Source organism: Plectropomus leopardus, chromosome 1 (assembly GCF_026936395.1).
Source record: "Plectropomus leopardus strain MGB_pleo_1.0 chromosome 1, ASM2693639v1, whole genome shotgun sequence".
In the NCBI taxonomy this organism is placed as follows: Eukaryota; Metazoa; Chordata; class Actinopteri; order Perciformes; family Serranidae; genus Plectropomus; species Plectropomus leopardus.
This window is the reverse complement of record NC_142176.1, coordinates 36,131,545-36,150,473: the sequence shown is the minus strand read 5'-3', so window position 1 is coordinate 36,150,473 and position 18,929 is coordinate 36,131,545. Positions and strand designations below refer to the sequence as shown.

At 40.1% G+C, this 18,929-nt stretch overlaps 1 protein-coding gene across 2 annotated transcripts; it reads left to right on the top strand.

The window, feature by feature from the left end:
• Window positions 1-4,060: 4,060 nt before the first annotated feature.
• Window positions 4,061-18,870, top strand: pdpr (pyruvate dehydrogenase phosphatase regulatory subunit). 2 transcript variants are annotated; one of them, XM_042484042.2, is made up of 18 exons: window positions 4,061-4,185; window positions 4,808-5,081; window positions 5,482-5,615; window positions 6,174-6,255; window positions 6,769-6,932; window positions 7,130-7,251; window positions 7,516-7,633; window positions 8,245-8,394; window positions 9,985-10,177; window positions 10,424-10,548; window positions 11,429-11,584; window positions 12,067-12,200; window positions 12,449-12,597; window positions 12,684-12,796; window positions 13,807-13,901; window positions 14,140-14,229; window positions 14,360-14,542; window positions 15,299-18,870. In XM_042484042.2, exons 2-18 carry the CDS (start codon window positions 4,819-4,821, stop codon window positions 15,704-15,706), a joined length of 2,679 nt encoding a protein of 892 aa, XP_042339976.1. In that variant the 5' UTR covers window positions 4,061-4,185; window positions 4,808-4,818; the 3' UTR covers window positions 15,707-18,870. The 2 variants fall into 2 exon arrangements, with proteins under 2 accessions (XP_042339976.1, XP_042339983.1); XM_042484049.2 differs by having other exon boundaries at window positions 4,119-4,269.
• The last annotated feature ends 59 nt before the right edge of the window (window positions 18,871-18,929 follow it).

The window sequence follows — 18,929 nt, the reverse complement described above, 5'->3', positions numbered from 1 at the left end:
CTGGAAATTCAGGTTTAGATAAAATCCAACCGACATTAACAACAAAAACAATAGACAGAGATCCTACAGGTTAAACATGCAGCATACTTTAGAAAGAGCTGAGCAGGTTGAGGATAGAAATGTGAAAGGGCTCATGTTAAACAATTTGTTTTTTTAACCAAGCCAGTGGCACAGCTAATTTGCACTTATGTGTTTATAGTGCTGTGTTTCTTAAATGCATCATCATATTTTGTTCTTTCACACAGTTAGAGGAACCCCCTGCCAGCTGTCACACCTAATTTAGGATAAATCAGAGCGAGTTCAGGTGTATCATTTCCAATTCTGCCTTACTTTATTTTGCTTCATTTTTATACAAGAATCAAATCCATATTCATTTTTGTTCTGCCACCAGTAAGGGTATTTTGGAATTTTCTGTGCCTTATAACAAGCCTACAAAAGGCAGCTTTCCTTTTTTCTAGTAGATCAGTGGTTAAACGGTCCATCGGAGGAGTAGGTTCAGTAGGTTATACTTAATGAACTGACTTAGGAGCTTAAAAGACACATTTACAACCTGGTAACACTAAAATGTGTTGTTGTTAATGGCATTTGCAAAACACTGCCTATTAAAAAAGTATATATATATACATATATATATATATATATATATATACATATATATATATATATAATATGCTGGCATCTTGTGCCCCACTGTGGTAAATGTTGTTTATGCTCAGCAGCACTCCTAAATATTTCATGCTATTAACCTCATGTTACTAGGGTTAATACTGATGAAGAGTTTAAGATAATTTACCTTCTGTGTAATTTTGAATTATGATCTTAATGTCTTAATCTTAATGTCTAAGCAATTATATGATATTATTTTCAATAGAAAGAATAAAAAAGAAACAAAGACATGATGGATGACCATCAAAAAAAATATTTCTCTGAAGCAAAAGGTAGAAACACAGTAAGTGAGAAGTGGCTTGTTGAGATGTAAAAGTCGGGCCTTTTGTGAGTTATTTTAGGCTTCAGTGTGCATAGGCACTACACATTATAATAAATCTCTACCTGTGTGCTGCTCAGGACACAAAGAAGCACAGTGTTGAGTGTGAATGTATTTGTATAAGCAGTTTGAGAACACTGCAAGCAACAGTTTTTTAAACATGTGGTCATGTCTGTCAAGTTACCTAGTTTATGTTTTTCATAGTTTTCTGTGTCCTTAGTTCTCCCTGCCTTTGTCTGTTTTCTAAACCTGTCTACCCTTTTTGTTCTGCATCAGGGTTCTCATCTGAACTCACTCAAGGCAGCTTCTGTGATTGTCTGCCCTGATGTGTTTCACCTGTACCTATTTATCCCCAGCTCCCTTGTGAATTTAATCTGTGTGCTCCCTGTGCCAGTTTGTCTTGGTATCTTGTGTCAAGCATTCAACCATTCTTCCTTGTGTACATTTTACTTGGTTATTTAGATCCCTGTTAATACTTTCTAGCCCTTTTTGAATTGTTTATCTGTTTGACTCTCTGCCTGTGTACTGAACTATTTTTAAAAAAGAAAGATTTTTGATTTTTCCAACCTGTCTCCTGGGTCATGCTCTTTGAGTCCTTTTTTTCTGTCAACCAGTTTTGTCACAGACACTGTACCAGTTCTAAATCAGCTATAGATCAGATGTGTACAGTATGGAAAGTGTTCTAAACATGAACATTCTGGTAATCAGATATACGCAGTATAAACAGTGTTATAAATGCACTATGGATCACATATATACCATACAGAAAGCAGTATAAATATATATGGGTATGTGAGAACATCATGTAGTATGTATGTATAGTAGTGTGTCAGAAGAAAGAAAGTATGAGCCAGAAGCTAATGAGAAAAAATGGATACATTTTTAGCACTGGATGTGGATGACTTTTTTGCTCATTTTCAGGTAATTTTCTTTAATTTTTACAATAATTCCTTGCTATTTCTTGGACCTTTGCTTGAAGAAGAAATCAAGCCAATTTGCGAAGGTTTCAAAGGGTTAACAACCTAACCGTCCTTAAAATGAACAACAAATTCAGACCAAGAAGGAAGTGACTGTTACTTACCACATGAGGTGGAGTCTTGGAATATCCGGGCTGTTGTGTGCCTGTCAGCAACTTTCTCTAAGGACATCTTGTTGAGTTCAGTCTGCAGTCTAAACAGGGTACAGTTAGGGTATTATTCCTGTTATTGTATTATGACATCTCAGACACCTGGATCAACGTCATTTCTCTTGTACTGCGCTCAGACTCCTTTCATAGGTATTTTAACCTTTGAACCCCAAATTGGTTTGATTTCTTTTAAAAACGTGGGGAAAAAGGCAATGAGAAATTTAATTTAATTTAGATAGTGGAACACACAAATTTGTCACCAGATTTTTCTAAGTGGCAGTACTTGTGAGCTAACTTGCTGTTTAGAGTCCTGTTACGTTAACCCCACCACTACAAGCTGCCTGGTCCACCAGTAGAGCCGGGGGACTGACCTCTGGTGGTGCGTGCTGTGCACTATATAAAATAAATTAGCTGTGCTCTCTATCTGATGGTACTCTGTTCATACCTGTTGTATGAGGGTTCTGATGTCACACAGGCGCATAGGGGTAAAGTTGATCTTCTCAATGTAGTCAATAAGCTGGTGTCCAATATCTCGAACACCAGCGCCCCTCCATAGCCCGTGTTAAAGCATTCAAAGAACTTGACAATATTGCGCTGGTCAAGTTTAAAGCGCATCAGCTTCCTCGTCATGGGAATCTGGAGATATATGACAATTGACAGTGATGGTTAATTTTTTATGTTCACATGTGTGAAAGTCAGAGAAAATTATGCTGATATATGATGATTTATGGGTGTAAATGTCGTGTAGATGTCATGTTTCACAGAAACATGATCTCCAAGACTGATGTAAAACGTTCTTCGTTTAATGTATGTTTTGAGTGTAAGAACGTGTTATATGGTCAGGGTACTGTATAATTTCAAGATAACCCACTGATTTACGTCAATTTTATGAAAACTGGATGTACATAAATTATCTAAGAAATCTTGCTAATTCTGTTCTGTATTTTTATTTCTATCCAATTTATTGAAAGAAGTGAAAGCTGTTCTGTGGCAAATATTACTCTATGATTATTATGTGCGTAAAATAGTGATTTAAATAGTTATGTGAACAACTCTATAACTGAACAACTGTTAAGTTATAGAGATGTTTGAGGAAATGTGTTTCATAGGATGAGAATTTACCTTGAGAAAACCTTTTTTGTCTTTTTAATTAAATAGCTTAAAAGACAGTTTTGCTTTTGTTTAACTCAGTCCCTGTTTAATTGAATTCATGCAGACTGCTCATCTTTTTTTGGATTCTTCCTTCATCGTGGAAGCATGTGGGTAGTTTCTTCACAAAATTAAGCACAAGATGAGCAATTGATGTACAAATAGTCATTTTGTGGGTATAAAAAATATTTTGAAAATAAATAAAAAATGTAAAGCCTAATATTTTTAGCTTTATGTGCCCTGTCAGAGACCAGAGAGTGCAGGTTTTCACATTATCTCTCTATTCCTATTGATACAGCTGTGATGTAGGCCATACCACCATCTAAACACCAGCTGCCATGCCAGGTGCTGGCATGACCATCGGGGTCAATCTGACCCAAGATCACTTGGACATGTGGATTCTCAGATTAAATCACCACCCCTGTGGTTAATGCATGATAGCTTCAATTATTATCCTACCTGAATACTGTTTAACCCAATTCCAAATTCTCAGACAGAAGTAGAAAAATTAGGTCAAGGTTATGAGTAGCCTAACTTTGATGGGGCTATTGTCCTCATTTAATGAGTAATCTCATCACTTTTTTAGGGGGTTGATGAGTGATAGACTACAAAATATTTTATTTTCAATATTCCCAAGTGTATGACTTTAACTTATCTCAGTTAAATTAGGCTAGTTGGTCAAGAAGTTCCTGTGATATTAAGTAGGTCGGTAAATAAACTACACCTTTACCCTGCGTAATGCATCGCAACAAACGCTTACAAGGACCGGGTGGTTTATTTTGAAGGTTTAGACCGGAAAAGCTACACATGATTGGAGCTAGCTTAACGTTGGTACTGACTGCTGTACCCAATCAACACTTTCTGTCATTTCAGTCAGTCACTTTCTGTCTCTTAAATATCAACACGTCTGGGCTTGACTGATTCGGTGAGTTTTGTGTCGCTTTCAAACAATAAAGGAAGCCCCGGGGGGGAGTTTTCCAACACGGTTGACGGTTATCGAGCTACTGGGGTAAATAATCAACATTAGCCAGCTTTTCGCTAGCTATGAACGTTAGCTACCAGTGCCACAAATGCTAACTTTAACCATAGGAGCTCAAAAAACAGAATGTCAGGAAACTTCGTCGAAACTTTACGTATGTACATGTGTTTAGCAGAGGCTATTTACCTCAGGTTAAAGTTCCAGGATAATTTACAGAGGCACTGACGTATTGTAAGCTAAGGCTAACTATGCTGCTAAAGGGATGACCAGCAATTCATTATTAGAGCTAACATTAGTCTGTATTATAATTGTGACAGTTGAAGGACTTTTGTTAGGTAACCTTGCTGGCTTTCCAGGCCCTATCTTCGTTGCAAAGTGTTGAAGTGTTTGTTTAATGTCAACCTTGTGTCAGTTGAGCTAACGTTAAATACAACACCAACTTGGTAAGTTACCTCTTAGCATTTCTTTCTTCAAAGTTAAACAGTTTAACTAATGGTAACTAACCTGAAATTCTTGAATACATGATTAGTATGTAAGGCTGTGCCCTTGGTTGTGTTTGTGGTTGCAGACAGCACAGCTATGTGCAGCTGTGTGCGGAGCTCCAGGGCTCTGTCCCCTGTGCTGCTCCCCAGGCTCCTGCTTCCTCACACGGGGTTCAGACTGGCCGGCAGGGGACTCTGGACTTCCCCTCACTGTATGGCTGTCAGTGGAGACTCCCAGCTACTCCCACTGCCCAGCCAGGCCCGTGTGGTGATCTGTGGAGGAGGTATTGTGGGAACATCAGTAGCCTTCCACCTGGCCAAACTGGGCTGGACTGATATAGTGCTGCTGGAGCAGGGCAGGTGAGATAAATGCCTGCATTTTCATTCGTTGAGAATGTTTGAGGTTTTAGTGGTGCTAGGTGGATCAGTGGCTTGTCCAGACTAATCTTACAGGTTCTTACATTCCTATAGCATTTATTTTAAAGATAAGTAGACCTATCAGTCACAACACAGCAGTGTGGCTCCATTTAACTCTAAGATAAAGCCTCCATATTTTAATCTTAAAGTCCCCTAAAAGAAACTGTACATCCAAAAGTACATAACAGAGCAATGCACATTAAAAATGCTGTCTCAAATAAAGTACCGACATTTGTAATGAACAAGCTTGTGTGGAAAAAACATTACATACTACCAGGAAGTGCTGTTGATTGGAAACTGCTCTGCTAACGCTGTATTGCCCATCCTGTTATCCTGTTGGCAGACTTGGTGCAGGGACAACCAGACTGTGTGCTGGCATTGTCAGCGTGGCCAAGCCTATTTCCATTGAGTGTCAAATGGCAAACTACTCCAATGGGCTTTACCAGCAGCTGGAGGAGGAGACTGGGGTCAAAACAGGTCAGCTACTTTGACATGTTTTACTTTCAGTGATATTTAACTTATCCAGATGCTATCCATGAAGACAGGTTTACTATATGACAATTATTATTATTACACTTACTGCTTATAAATTACCATAAACATTTTACGTGTGCGTATGACTACCTGTTTATCTTATTTAAGTATTTATTAATGTACTTTACACCCACTTACACCACCTGGGATATAAAAGTGTGCAAATGTATCTTGCTTTTCAGGCAATAAAGCAGCAATTCATGCATACTAATAGGATCGTACTTCATTTCAGTCCAGGCATTTTTACAAGAATACAGGTTAAACATTTGCATGTGGCATCCACTGCTAGTCATTTCCTATTGAAGTCCAGGAAATTAGCTGATGTGCCTCACCATAACATTTCCAAAGCTACAGTGAGAACAGTTCTTAAGTTTTATTATTGCTTTGGCTTTACTTTTTTCAAGTAAAGTTTTACTGTTCGAGTGGACAAGAGTCTTGAGAAGTTTGAGACCTGCTGAGTCACACAATATGTGCTCTGATCTGTTCGTTTGTGTGTTTCAGGTTATGTGAAGACCGGGTCTTTGTGTCTGGCCCAAAATCAGGATCGCTTCCTCTCTCTGAAGCGCCTGGCATCCCGACTAAAGTAAGACCCTAAAATCTCAAGTCAGTATTTAGTAAAGATACATTTGGCAGCATCTACTGCTTTAAATATGTGTGGATGAAGCAGCTTTGCACATTAGGACAGAGAAACTTTTCTCATACTTCTTTACAAAACTGCTCAAGTTCTGTCAAGTTGCACAATGACTCAGAGTGAAAACCAACTCCCAAGTCTTGCCACAAATTCTTGATTTAATTGAGGTCTTGACTCTGACTGCCCCCCCTCCTCCCCCAGGATATAAACTTTTTGCTTGGTGGTGGTGTAATGGTGCGAGATTACTTTTATTCTTTGACTCTGCTGTTTTATTGCTGGTATGAAATCACATTCACACCTAGCTGCCTTTACTTGAGCTGAATGTTCCATTCTTTACATCAAAAGGTGAATTAATGACATCTGTCAGTTTTTTGGTGATGTTGAACATGCAAATTTTAAACTTCCCTGTAACTCCCTGTAATCTTGATTAGCATTAAGCCCTCATCTTTTTCACTTTATTCTCAGGGTAATGGGGATCAGCTGTAGCATCATTAAGCCTAAAGAGGTGGCCAAACTCCACCCTCTAGTTAACATTCATGACCTGGTGGGGGCGCTCCACCTCCCTGGAGATGCTGTGGTGTCTCCACCTGATGTTAACCACGCCCTGGCTGTGGCCGCTGCTGGACAAGGTAAGAGACTAACCCTCAAAACTTCCCTGTGATAGAGCATTCATGTATAAATACAACATATGTCACAAGCAGTACTTATTTTCTACCTTTAATTCAAACCTATTTTACTGATTCTGAATCCCCTTGCATCTCCTCCTTCCATCCTTCTCCCTTTTCTGCTGTTTGCCTCCTCCTACATAACATTATCTTATCTCCAGGTGTTCAGATCCTGGATCGAACCACTGTCCAGCAGGTTCTGGTAGAGAAGGGCCAAGTGATGGCAGTGGAGACTGATCGTGGCTCCATTGAGTGTGAATATTTTGTCAACTGTGCTGGACAGGTAAAGCTCAGAGTGTGTTATAAAGGGGGTAGCATCAACAAGTCCCAGTGCAAACTTAGATGAGGGAATTAATGAGGAAAAACCACTGGAAGCATTTGTTAATGCGTTCTTTATTTCTGCTTTAAATCCACACAAATCATGGTCTGATACAGTATGACCACACAAATAGACTAACAGAGCAGATTGTCAGTTTCTCCAATATGGGACACAATATATCTGTGTTCAGAGCAGCAGATAGACATTTGTTCTCTGTCTCTGCTCCAGTGGGCTTACGAGTTGGGCCAGGCTAGTGAGATGAAGGTGTCAGTTCCTCTTCATGGCTGTGAACACTTCTACCTCCTCACCAAACCTCTGCAGCAGCCACTTCCGCCCAGCACACCAGGTATCACACATTGAATACACAGGGAAATTTTCTTTCAGTGTTGGATTTTACAATCACTGTGACTGTTTTGCCACTTAAATATGAAGTCAATAATAGAGAAGAACCTCCACTTTTAGATTGGTCGCTTTGCAAATTGTCTGATAGAGTAACTCATTGTACATTCTATTACTGCAACAAGCATCTCAGAGCTTGTCTGCTAATTTTCTCTTCAAAGATGAAGTTCTTAAATAACACCCAGTGATGCAAGGTGAAGTCTTCTCTGTAACTGTATGCCATTATAGTTTGCACAATATTTTTTTAGCCATTATCTGAGTTTAATGAGTAGTTTCACAATCATTACAGTGGAGTTTATGTCGGCAATTATGATATTAAATCCATTTGTAAACTGGAGAGGGAAAACAAGGAAAGGAACAACACAACAGCAAAACTTCCCTTCGTTCTTGTGACTCTGCAGGTTGAATGACAGAGTGTGCGTGCGTTTGTGAGAAAGAGAGGACAGTGGGATAAGGGTGCCTAATTTATTTTTTAATTCAACGAATTGAATGTATTTCTCAGTGTGAAGTTATTTAACCAGTTGAGGTGTTTTTCCTGAACCCATGTCTTGTCTCCAGTGGTAATCGATATGGATGGCAGGATATATGCACGGCCATGGCAGGGAGGCCTTCTGTCAGGGGGCTTTGAGAAGAACCCCAAACCCATCTTCACTGAGGGGCGCAACCAGCTGGAGATCCAGAACATGCAGGAGGACTGGGACCACTTCGGTAAGGGATGAGGCAGGGATAGGGAGGAGGAAGAAAGCTTTAAGTTAACATTAAAAAAATACTCATGCATTTACATTCTTTGGCATAACTGGGTGATTATTTTTGGGGTGTAATGTAAAGACACACGTGCAGACAGACTTCTTGGCAGCCACAAGCCATAGGAGCCAAAAATCTTTTGATCAATTTTACTGTAAATGTCAGACACCTCTGTTGATCTACTCAGCTGTCAGTAATGTAACAGAGACACAATGTTTTTTTTTTTTGCATAACAGTAGAATGTCTTAGTTGTGCATTAGTCAAATAAGACAAACTCAGAAGTTTTTAGTGTCATCCCAAAGATTCCAAAGAACATTTGCAGAGTACTTCTCAATTCTTTGTAAAGGATCAGGTCATGCTTTTATAGTAAGGCATCTCTTTTTTTAGGCTACTCTATTTTAAGCCCACACTATTTTAGGTAACATGTTTTTGGCATTATACAGCCACATATAACATCTGATCACCTTATTTTTTTTTTCTTTGCATTTTCCTTAACATGTTTAATTTTAACAATACTGTTTAAGTGTCCTTCATTGATTGAAGAAATAATTATCTGTGTGTGTCAGTTAAGGTATCTTTAAAGTAGAGTTTTGCAATCTTTATTTCATGCTGTTAACTAAACTTAAAGCAATGTCAGTTCAAGGTACAACTCGCACATGTAAACACACACACCTGTCATTCAGCCTTGGCCTTATGTCAGTAATCTGAGATCCTAGTTCAGCTTGACGGGTTGACGTAAAGACAGTCATATATCAGCAGCCAGCCGAGAAGTGGAGCAAGGCAGAGTCAGAGTAATCTGTCATAGAGTGCTCTTCCATTGTAATCATAGTTATTCCTTTTCACTCGCATATTGTGACTTGTGAAAATATGTGAATGAAATATGTTATTGTAATATAATATAATAATAGCAATATATGATATTATTGTAATACTCAAAGTTAGGAAAAGTAAAGTCTCTAGAGATTGCCATTCTTTCATGTTGGCTTACAAGTCTGCAATTAAAAATAGGAAAACAAGTTTAAGATCTTAACAAACTTAAAAAGCGATTACTAACAAGTCTATCTCATCTTTGAGATTTTGCTAGCAGTGCGGTTTTACATTATACTACCCATGACCCAATAGGTCAGCTTTAATGGTGAGAAACCTGCTGGACTGTTTATAGCACAACATGAGGATAATGGTGCAGTTCCTGCTTCTATGCAGGTTCTTAAGCTTTTTGAGTGTTTGTAATAGTAATAGTAGCTAGCTCAAGTGTTTCATCATGTTTATTTTTTCAGTAATTTGAAAAACAATGCAGAGGGCCAGGAAGAAAAAGCGGGAAGCAGTTGCGTTTATGGGAAGCGTGGATTAAAATGATGAGAAATTCTTACTACAATAATACGGCATAGCTTTCGGCCAACAGTTGTCTTTATTACAGTGTTACTTATGTTAGTTATATGAAAGAATGACTGACTTAAAAATGCATTTTATTGATGTGGATATAGAACTGCATTTCTTTAAAAGAGAATTTCTGAAGAAAGATTGTACAGAAACTTTTTTGTCTTCTACCACCAGAGCCCATGCTCAGTGCCTTGCTGAGGAGAATGCCCGGTCTTGAATCAGCTGAGATCCATCAGCTTGTCAACTGTCCTGAGTCCTTCACCCCTGATATGCGCTGCTTGATGGGGGAGACACCAGGTGTCTCTGGCTACTATGTGCTGGCAGGGATGAACTCCTCTGGCCTGGCCTTCGCTGGAGGAGCTGGCAAGTAAGCATGGGTATAAGAGTATTTGCAAGAGGATTACATCTGACTACTGGTTGAATTTGTGAGGACAAATATTAGCAGACGGTTTACGGTTGAGGACAAGACTTTGCTTTATTCTACACCTGAATACATGATGTAGGAGGATGACTGAAATATATTTTGCACAGAAAAAGATTCAGTCTTGAATAAGTAATTTCAATAATCAGCTTTGTGAAGCACAAATGGCATGTTGTTTGGTTTGGCATCCAGGTACCTGGCAGAGTGGATGACCTATGGCTACCCCACTGCCAATGTCTGGCCACTAGACATCAAACGCTTCGGCAACCTGCAGAGCAGCCGAACCTTCCTGCGTCACAGAGTAATGGAGGTCATGCGTGAGTAGTGAACTCTTGTTAGTTTGTCTGTTGTCTTAAAATTACACTTGCATGCCCACATGTTAATTTTAAGAGTTATCTGTCGCTTCATCTGTTCCTCTTATTCATACTGGCAATGAAGAGATCCATTCCAAGCAAGTCAGACAAAAGAAGGTGGTATCTTCCAAAAATACAAACTGTTAAGTACAAAATCCTTTCATTGTTTTTTTCCTTCCACTGCACTTCAGCAAGGACACACAGTCAGGAATTTTGTACTGAACTGTGGAAAATACCTGCCTGATTTAACCAGCTCACACTGCCTATAAGTTAGTGTTGAAATTCAGAAAGCCTTTTTGAGGACAGTTTTGTCCCATTTCTTCCAGGAAAAGGGGAATGATTACAGCAACTAATAACTCTTTCATATGGACTAGAAAAAATTTCAACCATCATTTAACCACAGACAAAAAACTATGATCTACACATTTATTTGACAGGTTGATAACAATAACATACAATGGTGAAGGTATTAAAAAAGTTACACACTATATGATTAAGCTGAGTTACAAATTCGTAATGTAGAGTTTTTAAGTATTATGATGATGTCAAATGTTTTTAGCTGCAACCAGCAGCTCCAAAGCTTGCTCTGTTGGTAGGTTGGCTGGTTGATCACGTCAGTCGGTCCCCCTCCCCACGTGGCAGGCAAAGTTTTTGCCCTAAGAGATTATTATTTGGCCTTGAGGTCAAGTTGTGTGATTTTGTATGTTTTTGTTCATTCCGATTTGCTAAAAGGGGGCATGGCAATGGGAGATGCATGCATGTCCATGGTCACTGAAATTGTTCAGTTTTACTTATGTGTTATTAGGTCTGTGCCTCTAATGCGACTGTGTGTGTTTGTGTCCAGCCCTGCTGTACGAACTAAAGGTTCCTCGATGGGACTTTCAGACCGGGCGTCAGCTGCGCACCAGCCCTCTGTACGACCGTCTGGACACCCAGGGAGCTCGCTGGATGGAGAAACATGGTTTTGAAAGGCCCAAATATTTTGTTCCTCCAGGAAAAGGTGCAAATTTGTCATCAGAAACAAGCTTTTTAAATTTAGTAAATGTCAGTAATACCTTGTAAACCTGAGGACACTCATGTCACATAACTGAGAATTACTTCTATAAAAACTTATCCCTTACACTAGGTATAGTTAATAATGCTGTTACTTGTAATGAGCTGAGAGTATACCAGCTTTCATTCAAAGACTGCAAGTTGTGCTGTATTTTCCAGTGCTTGCTTGTGGCAAGTCCAAAGCACTAGAAACTTTGCGTAGGTATAAAGGGCAGTTTAGTTTTTATTTAGTATTTCTCAGTGGGTCACTGAGAGTTTTAAACTTAAGATAAACACAGCTTAATGAGTGAAATCACTTGATATGGTTGTTATGGTTGATATGGTGTATTTTCAACCCTGCATGGTACACGATGGCCTATATTTTGTCTAAAGCATGGCTCTGTGTGTGTGTGTGCGCGCATGCGCGCGCACGTGCGTGCGTGCGTGTAGATCTGCTGTCTCTGGACCAGAGTAAGACCTTCTACAAGCCGGACTGGTTTGACATTGTTGGAGCAGAAGTGAAGTGCTGCAAAGAGGCCGTCTGTGTCATCGACATGTCCTCTTTCACAAAGTTTGAACTGACTGTAAGTCATGATGCACCACGGACAACTTGTTAATCAGCATCATCATCAAAACTGCTGCTGCATTTTCCTTTATGTGGGCTCACTATTTTTAACGGCAGATTATTAAAATGTCATTTTGTAAAAATGGCAAATGATGCAATTCTTTATCAATTTGGAGCTATCGATAAATGAACTTAAGCTGACGAGTAATGCCTCCACTGTGATGAAGTGATTTAATCTAAACTTCGTGGTCTGTCCTTATGTCCCAGTCATCAGGGGACCAGGCCCTGGACCTGCTGCAACATCTGTGTGCCAATGACCTGGATGTTCCCGTTGGACATATTGTTCACACCGGCATGCTGAATGAGAGGGGAGGCTATGAGAACGACTGTAGCGTGGTCCGCCTCAGCAAGAACAGGTCTATAACACCTAGGCAGCAATAGTGTAGACACTCAGTTGATCGTGAGCATATTGATAAAACTTATGTTTTTGTCTCCTCTCCAGCTTCTTCATCATCTCTCCGACAGACCAGCAGGTCCACTGTTGGTCCTGGATAAAGAAACACATGCCCAGTGACCCACACCTCCACCTAGAGGATGTCAGCTGGAAGTACACTGGTAAGAGCACAGCATCATTGTTGAGGTCCTGCAGTGACATCGCCATCTAGTGCCCATGTACTAGTATAAGCTGAAAGCACTGCAACAAGTATGCCACATCCAATCTCTGCTTTGAAGTGGCCTGATTTAGAAGTTGGCATTTGCAAAATCAGACACTCGCAGAGCCCTTGAAGTTGGTTAATTACATGTACAGAGTTTAATATTTATACCGTAACTGTCTCAAATGCGAGCAACACTAGGCCTACATTCTATTTTTTTCTGTGCATGATCTCAAAACTTACCCATGGCCTTGTAGAGTATGTCTCTACACTAATGATCAAAGTATTCTTTTTATAGAAATAGAAATACTTTAATAATCTCGTGAGGAAAATTGTTTAAATAGATATTCTTTGTATTTTTAGACTTTACTTCTTAACGACTCTTTTGCCATTTTCAAAGAGAATGGCTAATAAGGCCGGTTATCAGTACTCGAGTCGATACCTTTTAAGGTATTGATCAAAATTACCCAGTACCAAGTAGTACTGAAACTCCTCTCTAGTCAAAAGATACCTGCATTTGATTCTTTTTGCATTGTGATCTAGAAAAAAAAAGGCTATTTGTATGGAATTTCTTACAGCCAATCACCGCAAGTATTTTGCAGTTTAATGTGGCGTGTTATTAGCCCACTAATGCAGCAGCTACAACCCATACAGTCTGAGGTGTGGGGAAGCTGAGTGAAGTGTAGTTGATGGAGTTGGCAGTTCAGCGTGGTTTCTGGTGGTATTTTATGCAACTCAGTGCTTCCATTCACATGATATGTATCAAATGAAGTAGAAAAAAGATATCAAAAGAAATACTGATGGTATCTGTATCATTTGAAGGGAAGTAATGCTGATTTGGGATTTTTTTTTGTAAACGCTCTAATCGCTAGTGAACACACACAAAGCTATGCTTTGAACAAATATTGTTAATAGTAACATTCATTTTGAACTGAGTCTCAGGTTTTCTTAACTCTGATTCTTTACCCACAGCTTTAAATCTGATTGGACCCCGTGCAATGGATGTCCTGGCTGAGCTATCTTATGTTTCTATGACACCTGATCACTTCCCCTCCATGTTCTGTAAGGTAGGAAATGTTGACTAGTGCCAGTAACATTAATGGAGTAATAATAATAATATTGATGGTAGCAGTAGGATGACTGGTAAGATTAATGTCTGAAGTAGTCGCAGTACTTTAGGTTGTACCTATGATTGTATTTGTTGCTAACAGAAGCACAGTTAACTGTTTATACTCAGTTATTATCCCCACATTGACAAGAACACTAATTGACTGTGTGTGTGTGTCTGTCAATACGTGTTTACAGGAGATGAGTGTTGGCTATGCCAACGGGATCAGAGTGATGAGTATGACTCACACTGGGGAACCAGGTTTCATGCTCTACATACCGATAGAGGTGCGTCAAAAAATATGTTTCTTGTTACCATTCCACAGGATGGGTGGTAAAGTGGTAAAGTTTAAAATAATTGCTACATACAGAACAGTACATCAAGTTTAACATAAGTATTTCCCTCTGCTCTCTGCAGTATGCACTGCATGTGTACAACGAGGTGATGTCCGTGGGTCAGAAGTACGGGATTCGTAATGCAGGGTACTACGCTCTGCGCAGCCTACGCATCGAGAAATTCTTTGCCTTCTGGGGTCAGGACCTCGACGCCTTCACCACCCCGCTGGAGTGTGGACGAGAGTTCAGGGTGAAGTTTGACAAGGTCTGTTGCCAGTTCAGCTGTGTAAGCATAACAGTGTGTGATATCAGCCAGTGTGGACGCTGACCGAGAGCTGCTGTCTGGTTTCAGGTTACAAAAACTTTTTATTCAGCATTATGGTGTTAAGGTCAACAGTAATGCCTTGCTGTTAACCATACTATATGATACACTGTATTTCTTTCTGTTAGTCTGTTACATTCTTACACTGTGAATTTGCCAACGTAAGTCATAATTGAAGCTCTTGCTTAAATTTTACACTTGAAAACGGTTGAAAGATGAGAGAATAATTGCAGACTAATAAAGTTTCTATACCATCTCCACTGCCAAATCCTGTAACATTTGTTTTATAGTCTTTGTCACCAAGATGCACCTGCAGGCACAACAGGTGGCACTTCACACCAGCAGTGGTAAAGTTTGTCCTTTTGAAAACGGTCAAACGTCAGGTGTGCTGTACACAGCAGTAATGTCCTGTCAGTATTAATAAATTGAGCTCACAGTGTAAAACTGGTTTCACAGATGAGTTGTCAGCAGCAGAATCAATGTCATAACTGAAGTTTATCAAAAAAAATGAAATGAGAAGTTGTTTCTTTTGGCACCTAACTGAATTGTGCAGTGTGTGTAGATTGTTTGCAGATCATGTCCCACGACACCTAACTCTGCCCCTTCCTTTATCTCTTCTTCTCATCTGTTACTTTCTTCTTTCCTCTGCTTTGCCCTTTGTCCTCTGTTTGACTCTCACTTTCTCTGTTCCTCCACCAGGACACAGATTTCCTCGGTCGGGAGGCCTTGTTGCAGCAGCGTCAGGACGGTGCGACTCGGCGATTCGTCATGCTGGTTCTAGAGGACCACGACACTGAGCTGGACCTGTGGCCCTGGTGGGGCGAGCCCATCTACCGTAACGGTCAGTTAGCTGGAACGACCACCAGCAGCGCCTACAGCTACACTCTGGAGCGCCATGTCTGCCTTGGCTTTGTATCTCCGCCGCCAGGCCCAGAAGGGCTCCCCACTCCCATCACCCCTGACTTCATCAACCGTGGGGACTACGAGGTGGACATTGCTGGCCAGCGCTACCCAGCCAAAGCCAAACTCTACCCCTTCAGCTCCCTCTTCACTCAACAAAAACGCCGCAAGGAGGACATGGAGTTAAGCAACCTCCAGGGGAAGTGATGTGGCGTAATAGAAGGTGCAGTTTTACCCCAGTATGGGCTCAGTTCACCAAATCCACTCCTACGCTCCTTACCTGGCAGTGCCAACCTATTGTCCCTACTCTCACTCCTAACATGAGGGCTGTATGCACAATCACCCCACGTCTCTCCATGCTGCATCTCCCTCGTTCCAAGTGCAATATTTAAAAGGCACCAAATGCTTGAGCTGTATCAAATACAGTGACAAAAAAATACGCTTGTCCTCAAATCCTGCAGTTGTTCTTCAGCCCTGCTTCACACTCAAACATGGTCGGCAGTTTACCCGGGACAATCTACAGTTAAGTGCCTTTCTCAAGGCAACATCAACAATGTGTGTTGAGGACTCTTTCACTTTGGTCACTTTCACCCATCCTGAAGGGATTTAGACCGACAATCTCCCCAGGCTGTGTTCAGGTCACTAACATTTCGACGCTGCACAGTCTGGAAGAGTCTGAGAGAAATGTCATTGGATGCTGATGTGCAAATGCCTACACAGTCAATGCAGTTCTTGACTTAATTGTTATTTTGCAAACTGTACATTTGCTGCTGTAAAGAATATGAGTGACGTGATGTGGCCTAATTCAGATAATTTATACTGTCCACTACTAAAAATGTCCACTGTCTCCACTTCCAGTCCTGTTGTAAAGGCTTCCCAGGCTCTCCTAAAAAGTAAAGCAAAATGACTTTCTCCCACTTTATTTTGTCATTATCATCAAGTTATTCTGCCGTGTGTTGAGCTTGTGGTCATGTATTTACGGTATAATAATATAATCCGCCCTGTTATTTATGTTTTGAGGTTGTTTTGAAGCACCATTGCTCTTTTGACTTTTGTTTCATGTATGTGTTGTTGAATGTGTGGCTGATGTTTGGTGACGCACAGATGAGGGAAGGCAGTATCGGAAAGCTGGTGCTGTATGTTTTTTTTTTTTTTTGCCTGATCCAGAGTTCTGACGTTTGTGTAAAGGAAGTACTTCATTGCGATTTAAAATAAAGCAATGTATTTTTGTATAGCTAGTGTGTATAAAATCTATTTTCAGTACCGCACGCTTTTTTTCCAGTCAGTCAGCTTTAAGTCATATCAGCTGCATGAATCATTGGTACATCAGTTGTTTCATTTATGCAGTTGTCCTTTGGATTTTGCATCATTTCAAATGCTTTCCAGAAATATTCTGTGCAAGGAAATGTCTGTCAGCAACAGCTTAGCGTTTTCCTACATGAGCGTTTGTATACACCTTAAAGTTATTCGGTCCTTTTTCCTCCTGCCCCTTTTAGAGGTCAAAAGTCAGGGAGGACTTCAGATCAGTAGGTCTGGAGCTCGTAGGGATTCTCTTCTCTTGCTGAGAGTGGCAGCTGAAAGTTGAATTCATCCAGCCAGATCACACATCATACAGGGTAGTTGACACATGAGTGTTAGATCAGTGTGTGAGTACTGTGTGTTTATTGATGTCAAAAGGCACCAAACTGTGTGTTCCCCTGCTGGGAATGTGAAAGTCTGACTGGCTGAACGGTTGAGTGAAAACCATCCATTTGTGCAGTGCAGGTGCCTCTGAGCTCCAATAAACTCCTTCCTGATATGGTCATATTCAAAACTGGATGTGGAATATTTTACTCAATGTCATTTCCAGCAGAGTGAAGGTGGAGTAATTGATTCTTGAGAAAGATTTAACTATATTTAAAGTCAACACCCTAACAAATACACCCCTCTCGTCAGTGCTCCCTCAGAAAAATCCTTTATTACTGTCACGGCGGGAGGGAGAGTAGCTGTTGTTGGCTTGTGTAGCTTGGTGTGAGACACTGTCATTTATAGAGCCAGGGCTGTGTATGACCAGGGGATTTTTTAGAGCCCAAAGAACAAACAGCCAGCAAACCATGAGGAGAGATTGGCTATTTGACAAGAAGTGTATTGGTTTACAATGGCTGATGGCAGTGTGCTTAAGGATTGTAGCACATACAGAGAGGAAAGGGAACCCACTGTAATAACTCCATTGATTGACAGGCTTTTAAATAGACAATTAAACGCTGCACCACTAAATCTGTCAATGTGTTAAACTATTGTTAAACTCTGATCAGTTGAGTAACAAAAGACTTATTTATGTGGTTGGAAATTTACAGATTGGTGCTTTAATGATTTGGTCATTTGAAATTCAAGTTTTTATTTTCTGTAAAAATATATCAAGAACAAGGTTTTATCAGCTGCACCGGCACCTCTGAAATGGGAGAAAAAATTGTTGCCTCTTTAAGTTTGGATATTGCTGAAGACCTGATGCTTTGTTGACACAGCAGGAATTTGGAAAGCCAATCTGTCATTCTTGTGTTATTTTGACTTGCCTTTTTGTTATTGTGCTAACATCTCAGGCGTTTCCACGGAAGTTCAACTGATTTATAATTTAAGGAGTTTCTGGTTTATAACGTATGAAGTTAGAATGAATCTAGGAAAAAGAAACCAGCTGCAACAGGGAGTCTTGATGTCACTTTCAAAGGGCTAATTTCTCTTTCTGTGTGTTATGATTGTACATATTAAATGAGGCATTTTACACATCAGAGTGCAGTGAATCATTCTGAGTGTTTGCATCAGAGTACAGTCTGCTTTTATTCAGTCTCAGTGCTGTTTCTGCGGTGCTGTGGTACCAACATTTCTCTACATCAGTTGAGTCAGTCTTTTTTTTAACTGTCCAACTACATTTTTGAGAGTGCGACTGAAGGGAAATGGCCCAAAGTATTTGCACTAAACAAGAGCAGCCTGCTGTTTTTTTGTTTTCCGTTTTGTTTCTGTATGTGCTCACAGACTTTCTGTGGTATTTAAGAATTTGAGTTTTCTTGTATTTCAAATGTTAAAAAAACACTCAACAGCTGTACCTGTTAAGTCAGTGGAGGTCTGGAGAGGAAGAAAAGTCTGTTGTAATGATAACTAATTGTTTTGTGTTGTCTTTTTCCAGCGCTAAAACACAGTGGCACTCCACATAGCTAATTAATGATTTTGTGAATGTTTGTCTCTCATTTAATGTCTCCATATTATCACCTCTTGTACTGGACTGACCTGTAAATGTGTTTTCATCTGAGCTTTACAATGATGTATTTATATCACGTTAAACTGATGTTTGGCTGTCTGATATACTCCAAGTAAAATATAAAGAGAATTTTGTTGAATTTGCCTCGTGTTAAAGCTGCTATGTGTGGTCCTGTGAGCTCGGCGGTGTAGTGCTGCG

What these genes read in the sequence shown, in the direction of transcription:
- pdpr (XM_042484042.2), top strand. Translation starts at nt 4,819, where the DNA reads ATGTGCAGCTGTGTGCGGAGCTCCAGGGCTCTGTCCCCTGTGCTGCTC. An exon ending in GTGCTGCTGGAGCAGGGCAG is followed by an intron (nt 5,082 to 5,481) that starts GTGAGATAAATG and finishes TCCTGTTGGCAG; the next exon opens with ACTTGGTGCAGGGACAACCA. An exon ending in GTCCGCCTCAGCAAGAACAG is followed by an intron (nt 12,598 to 12,683) that starts GTCTATAACACC and finishes TCTCCTCTCCAG; the next exon opens with CTTCTTCATCATCTCTCCGA.